This window comes from Cebus imitator, unplaced genomic scaffold, assembly GCF_001604975.1.
Source record: "Cebus imitator isolate Cc_AM_T3 unplaced genomic scaffold, Cebus_imitator-1.0 Scaffold221, whole genome shotgun sequence".
NCBI classification, from domain to species: Eukaryota; Metazoa; Chordata; class Mammalia; order Primates; family Cebidae; genus Cebus; species Cebus imitator.
In genome coordinates, this window is record NW_016107536.1 from 9,947 (window position 1) to 22,798 (window position 12,852).

The window sequence follows — 12,852 nt, forward strand, 5'->3', positions numbered from 1 at the left end:
AATAATGTTCAAAGTGATGGATACCTCAGTTACCCTGATTTGCTGATTACACATTGTGTGCAAGTATCAGAGTATCATATGTACCCTATAAATATATACAATTAATATTTATCAGCTAAAAAAAGGTAATGAGGATGGTTCCAGTATAGTAGCCCCATTTAGTAGATGAGAAAACTGAGGCACTGAGACATGAATTAGCACACCTGAAATCACAAAGCAGAGTGCAGACTTGAATCCTGGCTGTCCAGTTCCAGCGTCCCAGCTCCAGTTCGTGACCCCAGGGGCATCTCCCTCCCTGCCTCCATTTACCCTTCACTGTGACCCCCAGCTGCAGCCTCACATCAGTGTGATTATTCATGGGAAGGGTAGTCTGGGGCCACAGACAGCCAGTTTGCTTTGAGCACTGCTCTCCAGTGAGGCTGGAAGCCCTTTGAGGGGGCTCTGTCGTATTCACTGTGGGATGGCCAGGCCCTGGCCAGAATCACCATTTGTTGAGGGAATATCTGAACGTCTATACGCGGCATGCACGTGCCTGCCATATGCTCATCTTTACCGCACACTTGGCTGCAATGGCTGTCACCTCCAGTAAGCCCCCAGCCAGGGACAGAGAGCTCAGGGACAGCCAAGGGGACCGGAAATGCTCAGCTGGGAACAGGGAGCCTCAGAGGGCTCTGGCAGGCCCCCAAACCTCTTGTGGGTTGTCCTGGGCCAATTCACAAGGAAGGTGATCCCAGCTTCGAGGAATAAAAGATTCTGACCTCATTGTGGCAATGAGCCCCTGTCCCAGGTGTGTGCGGGAGATTCCTGGTAATTTGAGGTGTCTCCAGGGCATATCAACTGAAACCCCACCTCCTCTTCACTGTCCACTGAGTTTGGGACCCGCTGCTGGTCGCGTGCTTGGCCCTGTAGCGTCGCTAGCCGCGCTCCCCACCTCCTGCTGTGGCGCCTCGCCGCTCACCTCCCCACCCCACCTGCCCGCTGTGGCTCTCCGCCGGAGATCTCACCGTTTAGGAGACAGAGTTCGCTCTCTCACTGGAGACTGGAAGGACAGGCTGTCTGGGCCTTAGGAAAGGTCCATGCTGTATAAGGCACGGGGAAAGAAAAGAAAGAAAAGCAATGCACAAGAAGGAACGCTTCCACCTGCCGCTTCCTGCCGGCTGCCGGCCTCCCTTCCTAAGCTGAGCTAAGGCTTCCTCTCCACCGGCTGGGGTCGGGGCTCCAGGAGGCCTCGGCGGGTCCTCATTGGCCCGGACGGCGGCTCTCACGAAGGGTCATGAACCGGCATCATGAGCTTCACCTGGGAACTGATTACAAATGCAAATTCCCTCGACCCCACCCAGACCCACGCCACGGGCAGCTGTGGAGTGGAGGGCAGCGATGCGCGCGTTAACAGCCTTCCAGGTGATTCTGCCACACGGAGGAAAGAATGGGAGAAGGGAAGGGGAGGCAGGCGGCTTTTTTGCGGCTGATTGGACACCTGTCCTGCCCCTTCGCGGGCTTCTTAGCCTGGGCGTGGACAGTCGCCCTTCGGCCAGCGGGGATGAGCTTGCGCTGCGCTCCGGTAGTACTGATGGCGTGACTGGTCCCGAGCGGAGCAGCGACGGTAAGGCTGGGTGGGGGAGCTGGGACCAAGCCGAGCGCACACCCCCTTCTCTGCGCCTGGTAGAGGGTCCACAGAGACTTTGAGTCAGGCCCAAGCGCAGCCTGGTGACCTCCCTGCGGGTTTTCAAGCCTGGGCTCCGTGGGCAGCTCCTTCTCCCGTGAGTCCCGCAGTCCTGTGCGGGCCCGGCCGGGCCCCCGGCTGCGCGCCCCGCTGGGAGGTGGGTACTCGTCCTCCAGGAGTGGCTGGCGAGCCCTTGACCCAACAGGGGCTCTCCGGCCGCCAGCGACGCCTCAGTACCTGCTGACGCCTCCTGGCCTCTGGCATCCTCCAGCCGAGGGTCGGCGCGCAAGGCCTCACGTGGGCGTCCTCCTTGCAGCTGCGCGGCCATCCCGCTCCTCCGCCCCGAGCCATGAATCTCAGCAGCACCAGCAGCACGGAGGAAAAGGCAGTGAAGACCGTGCTCTGGGGTGAGTGGAAACCCAGGGTCCCTCCCAGAGCCACGCCCCACCTCCGGTGCGCAGCAGCTTGCGGCGCAGGTGAGCAGCTCCCTTGGGGAGGAAGGAGGGCGCCACATCCCTCCTTTTCCCCTCCGCAGGCTGCGAGCTCAGTCAGGAGAGGCGGACTTGGACCTTCAGACCCCAGCCGGAGGGGAAGCAGGGCTGCCGGCTGTTGCTTCATACGGTAGATGTGCCCGAAAGAGGGAGCAGGATGGAGTGGGGGACTTTCTGTTCCCAAGAGGGGACTGTGAGTTTCTCCCATCTGCCCTCAGGGTGATGAGTGGCCTCTGTCTGTTTTCAACCTGCTCAGATTTGCTTAGGGGAGAAAACCAAAGAGGAGATGCATCGCGTGGAGATCCTGCCTCCAGGAAACCGAGAGGACAAGAAGACGCAGCCGGTCACCATTGCCTCGCTCCAGGCCTCAGTCCTCCCCATGGTGCGCCTTTCCCTGCTGGCTGGAAAACTGCAACCAGCCCCAGCCTCAACCTCACCCTTTGGCGGGAATGCACACACACGAGGGTACATTCACCCTATAGAAGTCAGCTGTGTCAGGGAGGCAGCACAGCCCATGCAAAGAGCTGGGGTCTAGCCCATCTCACCCCTTCCTAGAGCTGTGTTACCTTGGACAAGTTAAGCTGTCTGCAAAAATTACACTTCAAACCATGGGTCCCCCACCACCCCGCCAAGGACCAGAACCCTTCCGTGGCCTATTAGGAACTTGATGGCACAGCAGGAGGTGAGCAGCTAGCTAGCTGGCATTATGCCTGAGCCCAGCATCTGATCAGATCAGAATGACATTAGATTCTTTTGGGAGCATGAACCCTATTGTAAGCTGTGCATGAAAGGGGTCTAGGTTGCATGCTTCTCATGAGAATCTAATGCCTGAACCGAGACGGAGCAGTTTCATCCAGTCCTGTGGTTTTCAAGACCACCTAAACAAAGACTCAGAAACCTATTTCTGTAAACCCACCCTCTCTTGAGCTCCAAGTCCTATATCCAACTCTGTGTCTTTAATAGATATATAATAAATATCCCAAACTTAACATGTCTAAATCCACACATTCAATTTTTATCTCTAATCCACCCGCCTCCTCTTCAGCCTGATTTTCTCTCGGAAAATAGCTGTTCTTCCAGTTAGCCAGGAAAAAACTTTTTTTTTGAGATGGTGTTTCCACTCTTATCACCCAGGCTGGAGAGCAATGGCGTGATCTCTGCTCACTGCAACCTTCGCCTCCTAGATTCGAGTGATTCTTTTTTTCTCAGCCTCCCAAGCAGCTGGGACTACAGGCATGTGCCACCACGCCTGGCTAATTTTTGTATATTTTGTAGAGACAGGGTTTTGCCATGTTGATCAGGCTGGTCTCGAACTCCTAAGTCAGGTGATCGGGCCTTGGCCTCCCGAAGATCTGGGATTATAGGCATGCCACCGCACCTGGCCCAAACCCTCTTTTTTTCCACGCCCATATCTGATATATCAGCAGTCTTGTTGTCTGCTCTGCCTCCATCTTATGCCCTGATGGACCATAGCTCACCGTCTTCCCTGCTACCCCTGGTCCAGGTGACAGTTGCCTGTGGCTCTGTTTAATTGCAGGGCCTTCCACCTGGTCTACCTACCATCCCATGGTCCCCTGTAGTGTATTCCAGGGTAGGTAAACTAGAGGGCTTGAATCTAGCCCACTGCCTGTTTTCATAAGTAGTTTTACTGGAACACAGCCGCACTCATTTATACCCATTCCATGGCTGCTTTTCCTCATAACAGCAGGTTTGAGTAGTCTCCATGGAGACCATATGGTTTGCAAGTCTAAAATATTACCTTCTGGCTCTTTTCAGAAAGTTTCCTGGTCTGTGCTGTACACAGCTGCCAAAGATCTTTTTTTCTTTATCTTTTTTTTTTTTTTTTCCAGACAGTCTCGCTCTGTCACCCAGGCTGGAGTGCAGTGGCACCATCTCGGCTCACTACAAGCTCTGTCTCCTGGGTTCAAGTGATTCTCATGCCTCAGCCTCCTGAGTAGCTGGGACTACAGGTGCTGGCCAACACGCCTGGCTGATTTTCTTTTTTAATAGAGATGGGGTTTCACTATGTTGGCCAGGCTGGTCTCAAACTCTTGACCTCAAGTGATCCACCCACCTCGGCCTCCCAGAGTGCTGGGATTACAGGCATGAGCCATCAAGCCTGGCCAAAAAGATCCTTTTAAACACAGGTCAGATCATGTGGCTTCTCTGCTAGGACACTTAGGTCACGGCTCTCTCTCTCACTTGGAATCAGAGCTGAGAGTGTATCATGGCCTGCCTTGCCTTTATGCTCTGGCCTCAGCAACTTCTCCATTTCAGGTGTATTTTATGTCTTATGTTCCAGGTATGTATCTTGTACACAGTATGTAGCTAGATTTTGTTCTGACAGCAGAGTTTATTCACTGTGATTGCTGATGTAATTGGATTTGTGACATACAGTTTGTACGTCTGCTTTCCTTGCTTTATTTTCTTCTCCTTTTCCTACATTTTATTAGATTGATGAAAGTTTCTTTTCCCCTTCTCTACTGGTTTCGAAGTTATAGAATCTCATTCTAATTTTTTTACTGGTTATCTTTAATTTTTTTTAACAATCATGCATGACTCAAAGTTTAAAATTAATGTTTTCTTTTCTCCCAGACAATCCAAGGAGCTTTTCTGATTCTTCTCTTTTCATCTTTTTATTTTCAAAATGGAGTCTCACTCTGTTGCCCAGGGTAGAGTGCAGTGGTGCAATCTCAGCTCACTGCAACCTCCGCCTTCCAGGTTCAAGTGGTTCTCTTGGCTTAGGCTCCCGCATAGCTGGGATTACAGGTGTGTACCACCATGCCCAGCTAATTTTTGTATTTTTAGTAGGGATGGGGTTTCGCCATGTTGGCCAGGCTGGTCTTGAACTCCTGACCTGAGGTGATCCACCTCCCTTGGCCTCCCAAAGTGTCGGAATTACAGGTGTGAGCCACTGTGCCTGGCCTGATTCTCCTCTTTTTAAATTAAATATTATCTAGTGTTGTAGCTCCAACTTGTCAGCCTACTCAACACAACTCATTACTAGTATTATTGTATTTTCCAATTAATGCTTATGTAGGTTTACTTTGTTTACCAATTAGTTTGGTTGCGGCTGCTTCTTGTACTCACTTCTTCCTTCTTGATTTAATTTCTTATCTTTTTTAGAAACATACTTTAGTGGGCCTGAGAATAGTAAACTTACTCAGGCTTTGTCTAGAAATATCATGATTTTGCCCTCATTCTTTCACGATGGTTTGGCTGTGTATATAATTCTAGGTAAAGAGTTTCCTTCAGCTTCAAAGCTGTTGTTCTATTCTGGTTTCCAGTGTTGCTGTTGAAATCCTCAATCTGTGTGATTATTCCTTTTTTTGGAGATGTCTTTCCTCTCTGATTTCTTTTAAGATAATATTTTTTGTTTTTATTTTCTATAGTTTTACCATGATATGTTCATGTGTAGATTGATTTTTACTTATCTGTTTAGTCCTTAGGTTTTCAGATATGAAGATCTATGTCTTTGATCACTTCTTGAAAATTCTTGGTTGTTTTCCCTTTGAATATTGACTGTCTTCCAGTCTCTCTAGTCCCTCCTCCAATTAGATATATGTTGGACCTTCTCACTCTGTCCTCTGTGTTAGCCTGTCTTTCAGGTTTCTTTAAATCTCTCCCTGTGCCTTATAATGGGTAATTCCTCATAGCACTATTGATCATACTAATTCTGCTTCTGCTGCTTTATTCTGCTTTTTAATCATTTGTTCAGGTTTTCTTTTATCTTTGTTTTAAAGACAAGGTCTTGCTCTGTTGCCCAGGCTGGAGTGCAGTGGCATGATCATGGCTCACTGCAGCCTCAAACTCCTGGGCTCAAGTGATCTTCCCACTCAACCTCCCAAGTAGCTGGGACTACAGGCACGAGCCACCATGCCCAGCTAATTTTTATTATTAGTTTTTTTGTAGAGCTTAAGTCTTACTATGTTACCCAGGCTGGTTTATAAGTTCTGGCCTCTCGCAGTGCTGGGATTATAGGCATGAACCACCATCCCCAGCCTCAGCTTCTGCTTTTTATGTCTGGAAAGCTGCAGTTGGGTCTTTTTCTTTTTCATAATGTCTTGTTCTTATGGTTCTGATTCCTACTTTTGCATTTATTTGGTTTTAAACTTATTACATACATATATGTGTATATACATACTTTAGAGACAAGATCTTGCTCTGTTGCCCAGTCTGGAGTACAGCAGTGCAATCATAGCTCACTGCAGCCTTGAACTCCCGAGTTCAAGCAATCTTCCTGCCTCAGCCTCCTGAGAAGCCTGTGCTACAGGCGTGCATCACCATACCCAGCTTAATTTGATATCGTTTTAGATGGGTGTCCTCTTAAGTTCTTAGTTGGCCGAGTCTGCAGCCACTTGGTTTCTTTCTGTTGACTCTAGCGGGATTGTTTCGTGTGTGTTTTGTAATTTTATACGGTGAACTCATCTTTATTTTGTTTTTTTCCAAAAGAATTTGATGTGGCCTGAGTTTGGGGAGGGTTCCAACAGAGTGGTTTTGTGTTTGCTTCTGCCATTTACCTCAGGAATATATAAGCTTGGGATTTTATACACATTTCTTGGGTTGGCGGTACTCAATGAATAATTCAAACCACACAAGTGAGAGGCACAGCTATGGGTCTGGGCTTTCACAGGAGGTGGCTTTTATTTCGATTTATGCTTCCTTGTTAGTTTCCTTTAATGGTGGCTAGGGTTTTAATTTTTTGTTTTTCTTTTTTTGAGGAGAAGAGGGCTGGTTTGAGGGCTGGTTTTTCTTTTCTTTTTCTTTTTTTTTTTTTTTTTTTTTTTTTTTTTTTTTTTTTTTTTTTTTTTTTTTGAGATGGAGTTTCACTTTTGTTGCCCAGGCTGGAGTGCAATGGCACAATCTTGGTGCTCACTGCAGCCTCCGCCTCCTGGGTTCAAGCGATTCTCCTGCCTCAGCCTCCCAAGTAGCTCAGATTACAGGCATGTGTCACCATGCACAGCTAGTTTTGTATTTTTAATAGAGTTGGGGTTTCTCCATGTTGGCCAGGCTGGTCTCAAACTCCTCACCTCAAGTGATCTGCCTGCCTTGGCCTCCCAAAGTGCTGGGATTACAGGCATGAGCCACTGAGCCCAGCCTGTGTGTGAGTTTTGAAGCCCAAAGTCCTGGCTATTTTCAGGTCCATTTCCCCTCAGTTGCTGCACACTAGTTCCTACACCTGCCTCTCTTCATTTTTTTTTTTTTTTCATTCATCACTAATCAGAAGGTATCCTCTTTTCATTTTCTTTTATTTTTTTTATTATTATTTTTTATTTTTATTATTTTTTTATTATTTTTTTTAAGACGTGGTTTCACCATGTTGGTCAGGCTGGTTTTGAACTCCCAACCTCAGGTGATCCGCCCGCCTTGGCCTCCAAAGTGCTTGGATTACAGGCGTGAGCCACCACGCCTGGCCCCCTCTCTTTATTTTTTATGCTCAAGGACTCTTCTGTCTTACTGTTCAGCCATGCAGTCAAAACACTGAATTACATTCTCTCTGGCACTTCTAAGTGGGTGCAGAGTTTGTTTTTGCTTATTACCTCCTGTCTGAACTTAGAGCTCTAAGTTATTCACTCTAAGTCTCAGTTGCGTCTTCTGTAAAGTATCAGTATTTCCATCATGGGTTTCTTATGAGGATTTAAATGAGATAAAGCAGATAAAACACTAAAATAAGCTATTGTCATTCTAGAAAATTCGGAAAGTTTGGGAAGGTATAAATACAATAAATACTGTAATGTCTACTGACAATTATGGTTAGCATTTTAATATATTTCAAGCCTGTTTCACATGTATATCCATACATTTTGCATAAGACAAAAGTAGTACTGTAGAGATTCTTGTCATTTATAAGTATGATCGTTGGGGTTTCATCCTCATGTGTAAGATATGCCTCCACAAACCTGGTTACGAGTTGGCACATGACCTGTCTGATGTGAAGAAAGTAGTACTGTACATAAAGTCGTGCATATGCTTTCTCGTTTGATCAGTGAGCATCTCAGCCTGCCCTAGTTGCTATTATAAAATACCAGACCAGAGGGCTTTAGCAAAAGATGTTTTCTCACAGTTCTGGAGGCTGAAAGTCTCAGATCGGGGGCTGGTATGGTTGGGTTCTGGTGAGGTCTCTCTCCTTGACTTGCATACAGCAGCCTTCTTGCTGCATGTTCACATGGTGGGGCAGAAGAGTGGAGAGTGGAGAGAGAGAGTGAGTGAGTTCTATAGTGTCTCATCTTATAAAGGCACTAATTCTATCATGAGTGCCCCGCCCTCATGACCCCCAAACCTAATCACTCTCCAAAATCCCCCCCCCCAAATCACTTTCCAAATACTATCACACTGGAGGATAGGGCTTCAAAGTAGGAATTTGGAGGATGAGAGAGTGGCCATGATTCAGCTCATAGCAATCAGACTCCTATCTGACAGCTGCCCCTCAGCTTGGAAGGCTATCTGTGAGTTTAGCAAGAATGGGATTACTGGGTTCGAATTCTTCTTGGACAGAGCTCACCTCGGCAGGCGGGTACGGGGCTGAGAATGCAGTAAGGTCCATGCAACGCATGAGTAGTGTGTAGGGTTCAGGGAGGGAAATCAACTCGCTATTTCTGCCCGAGGCCAGCCCCCGAGAAGTGCCAGACCTAAGTGGCCCTGTCTTCTGTGCTTCCTCCCACTGCAGGTCACCATGGTTGGAGTACAGCTTTCTCCCCCAGTTACTTTCCAACTCCGGGCTGGCTCAGGACCTGTGTTCCTCAGTGGCCAGGAATGTTATGGTAAGTCAGAGCCCAGGCTCGGGAAGGTCTGAGAGTACTGTGCCCAGCGGGAGCTCCGGACATACTGGCTACTCAAACACTGAAGGGATTCTTGAATTTGGGGAGAAAAATCCCTAAAGGCAACATGACGGCCAGCAGCCTGGACTGGAATGCCACAGGCAAGGGCGCTGGTCTCTGTTCTTCTTTACCTGCCATGACCTCTGTGGGCCGCAGCCCCTTACTGGCAAAGTTCAAAGAGCAGTTGTGAAGAAAAAATGGGATATTCAGGAAAAGCACTCAGTGCAATGTCCGGTACTAGGGAGCCACTGTTGATATCGCTGCTGCAGTGACGCAGACCATAGCAACTTGGCAAGATGCTGACTCCTTCCAGATCCTTCAACTGGCCCTCTTTTCTGTATGATTAGGCCTCCTTCACCTCAGGGTACTCTCTAGGTAAAAAGCCTTGGCAAGTCCCACTTCTCTTAGGATAAGGTTTTAGTTCCTTAGCTGTTTCTTAGTTTCTTTCCCCCTCTCCTCCCTTTCCTCCCCAACCCTGCCCACCTTTAGCCTTGGCCCCAGCCCTTGCCTATATGAATCCCTCTCCTACTCAGCCAGAGCCACTCCCCCTGCCCTCTTTCTACCACACCTAGCCCACTGCAGGGCTCTCCTAGATCCCCTAAGCTAGCCTGGCTTCCACTGTCAGGAGGACCAGAAAGGGCACCACCCTGTACAGGTGACAGGTAAGTAACCACTGTCAACTCCAGGCTGGGATTCCTCCAGGGCAGTGCTTGGAGCAACCGGGATCACACAATAGGAGGTGGGCATCAATTCTGTAGCTCTGAACCTATGCCCCTGCCCTCTTTCCCATGCTATCACAGAAACCTGGGAGGAGGAGGAGGAAGAAGAAGGGGAAGAGGAAGAAGAGGAAGAGGAGGAGGAAGATGATGAGGATGAGGATGTGGATATATCTCTGGAGGAGGAATCCCCTGTCAAACAAGGCAAAAGGCTGGTGCCCCAGAAGCAGACAAGCGTGGCTAAGGTGGGGGAAGGAGCGTGGCTGTTTAGAAGGAGGTACTGCCCCTGCAGAAGCCCCTCAGAGGGATGGGGTACCAGGAGCCTGGGCCAGCCTTCTGAGTGTGCAGGATGGGGCAAGGCCGTTATGGCCATTTCTGTCCAGGTGCTCAGCGGGGACCCTGTGGATGCTGGGAGTCTCTTCTGGCTCTAACTCTCCTAATACACTCGTTTTTGGTTTCCAGAAAAAAAAGCTGGAAAAAGAACAAGAGGAAGTAAGGTAATTCTTTCTACCTATTAAATTAGCCAGTCTCTTAGATGAGATGTACAGTATTAGAAAAAATACCATGTTGTTGGTGTGTACGTATACAAATGCACACATGGTGTGTATTCCTGCACACGCAGGCATATGGGCATGGAAGCACGGGCGGGTGACATCACCTTTCTGAAAAAGCATTACAACGTTCTTATCTTGGGACCTAATTCCACTGAAGGAAATTCCTTCCAAAGAATTCCATCCAAAATTCAGGGGAAATTATCTGTACTAAGATGTTTCTCAGGGCTAGGTGTGTGGTTCATGCCTGTAATCCCTATACTTTGGGAGGCCAAGGTGGGCAGATCACTTGAGGTCAGGAGTTTGAGATTAGCCTGGCCAACATGATGAAACCCTGTGTCTACTAAAAGTACAAAAATTAGCTAGGCCTGGTGGTGAAATCCCAGCCTGTAATCCTAGCTGTCCAGGAGGCTAAAGCACAAGAATTGCCTGAACCCAGGTGGAAGTTGGAGTGAGCTGAGATCGTGCCACTGCACTCCAGCTTGGATGACGGAGCGAAACTGGGTCTCAAAAAACAATTTAAAAAAAGATGCTTATCATGGTATTATTCAAATGATAGTGGAAAAAAATGGAAGCATTGTAAATGTCTACCAGTGTAACGATTGACTAAGCTACATGTATCTTCTCAATGGAAGATTTCATAAGGCTTATGAAGAATATAGCAACTTTGAATGTATGTGTATAGTTTTGGTTGGTTTGTTTAATGAGACAGCATTTTGCTCTGCCACCCAGGCTGGAGTGTAGTGGCACAAATCATGGCTCACTGCAGCCTTCACTTCTTGGCCTCAAGCAATCCTCCTGTCTCAGCCTTCCTACTAGCTAGGACAATAGGTGTGTGCCACCTATTGCTATATTTTCTAGAAAATGGTTAACATTACTTTTGTAATGAAAAGGACATTTGTGGGCCAGGTGTGGTGGTGCACACCTGCAGTCCCAGCTACTCGGGAGACTGAGGCAGGAGGATCACTTGAGCCCGGGAGGTCAAGGCTGCAGTGAGCTGTGATGGTGTAACTGCACTCCAGCCTGGGCAACAGAGCCAGACTCCATCTCAAAAACAAAAGAAAGACATTTGTGATAACTAAACGGAGATGGAAGCCTAAGGAAAACATACATGTGCATGCATGCGTTCACACACACACCCCTTTGTTTAAAAAGAGCCAGAGTGGGCCAGTCGCGATGGCTCACACCTGTAATCCCAGCACTTTGGGAGGCTGAGGCAGGTAGATCATCAGGTGAAGAGATCGAGACCATCCTGGGCAACATGGTGAAAGCCCATCTCTACTAAAAATACAAAAATTAGCTGGGCTTGGTGGCATGAGCCTGTAATCCCAGCTCCTCAGGAGGCTGAGCAGGGAGAATCACTTCAACCCCGGGAGGGGCGGGGGGCAGAGGTTGCAGTGAGCTGAGATTGCACCACTGCACTCCAGCCTGGGCAATAGAGCAAGACTCTGTCTCCAACAACAATAAAAAGAGAGTCTGAGTGGTCCCCAGGAGGAGCAGCCAGGGTGGGCACTGGGAGGGCTGCGCCACTGGTCTGGAGCTGAGCTCTCTCCCTGATGCCCATCCCACTCCTGGTCCACTCCACCCTGTTGCAGACCCAGCATTAGAGACAAGAGCCCTGAGAAGAAGGTGAGTGGGACCAGAGGGTGGGCCCCTGGGACAGATGGGTGCTCTGTGGGGAGGCTGCCTGGGCTGGAGGAGGGAGTGGGACCCTGGAGCTCTGCCGTCCCTCTGCAGGCCAAAGCCACACCCAGATCCAAAAAGCCAGGATTCAAGAAATGAGGAGCTACGCTTTGGGGGCCACAATGCAGAGTGGGCCTTCCCCAGCCTGTGCTACAGGGACAGAGCACCCCTGCCCCACCCCTGCATTTGTCTGAATATGACAGGGGTGTTGTGGGGGCAACACGAGAGCCCTTCACCCCCACTCTCCACTTTCAGGAGGCCTCTAGTGCAGACCCCCACCTCGGGTCACAATAAAGTTGTCTGGTCAGGACTTCCCTTCTCTTCCCTGTTGCTGGCCTCCTTACCCACTGCACCAGCCCAAGTGCCCAGCAGAGGGCGGCCTTGAACCAGCGCACCCGGGCCCTGAGGTCATGCCCCCCTCCCTGGACCCAGCCCCCTCAGCCTGAGGCTGCTGTGTCCCTCCTGCTTGGCACCACTGATTCCCTCCCAGTGGTGAGGGAAGAGCCTAGAGTCTGCCCTGTGCTGAGCCGGGTATCAGGTGGTTTCCAGCCGGAACATTCCCTCTGGGCAGGGCTAGGTTTCCAGGCACCCAGGGGCTTTGGCTGCTCGTGGTACCAGAAAGGGCCTCGCCCTAGGGGGTCTTCTCCCGGCCCTACCTTTGTCAGGCAGCTACTGTGTGTAGAGCATCCATAGCGACCTCAGGGACACTTGCTCTCCTTGCTTGCTTCTGTTAGGGGCCAGCTCTTGTCACAGGGACCTCCCACGTGTGAAGATCTGTCAGGCAGGAACCAGAGGCCCGCACCCTCAGGAAACCTTCGAAGTGGGGTAGATGGGGTGAGCTTTAAAGAGGCACCATGTGCTCTGGAGCAGGGCTCAGTCAAGTATAGGGGTGAGGCCAAGAGAGAAGTAGCAAATGGGGTGGGGGACCCC

The 12,852-nt window shown here is 49.5% G+C and overlaps 1 protein-coding gene and 1 non-coding gene across 7 annotated transcripts; both read left to right on the forward strand.

The window, feature by feature from the left end:
- Positions 1-928: 928 nt before the first annotated feature.
- Positions 929-12,433, forward strand: NPM2 (nucleophosmin/nucleoplasmin 2). Of its 6 annotated transcripts, XM_037746111.1 has the most exons (9): positions 929-1,401; positions 1,935-2,070; positions 2,199-2,284; positions 2,411-2,536; positions 8,822-8,915; positions 9,773-9,933; positions 10,151-10,185; positions 11,835-11,868; positions 11,977-12,433. In XM_037746111.1, exons 1-9 carry the CDS (start codon positions 1,315-1,317, stop codon positions 12,019-12,021), a joined length of 804 nt encoding a protein of 267 aa, XP_037602039.1. In that variant the 5' UTR covers positions 929-1,314; the 3' UTR covers positions 12,022-12,433. The 6 variants fall into 6 exon arrangements, with proteins under 6 accessions (XP_037602039.1, XP_037602037.1, XP_017405114.1 ...); XM_037746109.1 differs by lacking the exon at positions 9,773-9,933; XM_017549625.2 differs by lacking the exons at positions 9,773-9,933; positions 11,835-11,868 and having other exon boundaries at positions 929-1,603; positions 1,980-2,070.
- LOC119466715 lies at positions 7,988-8,087 on the forward strand. Its single transcript, XR_005195180.1, has one exon. It is a non-coding gene; the product is annotated as a small nucleolar RNA U13 (small nucleolar RNA).
- Positions 12,434-12,852: the final 419 nt, after the last annotated feature.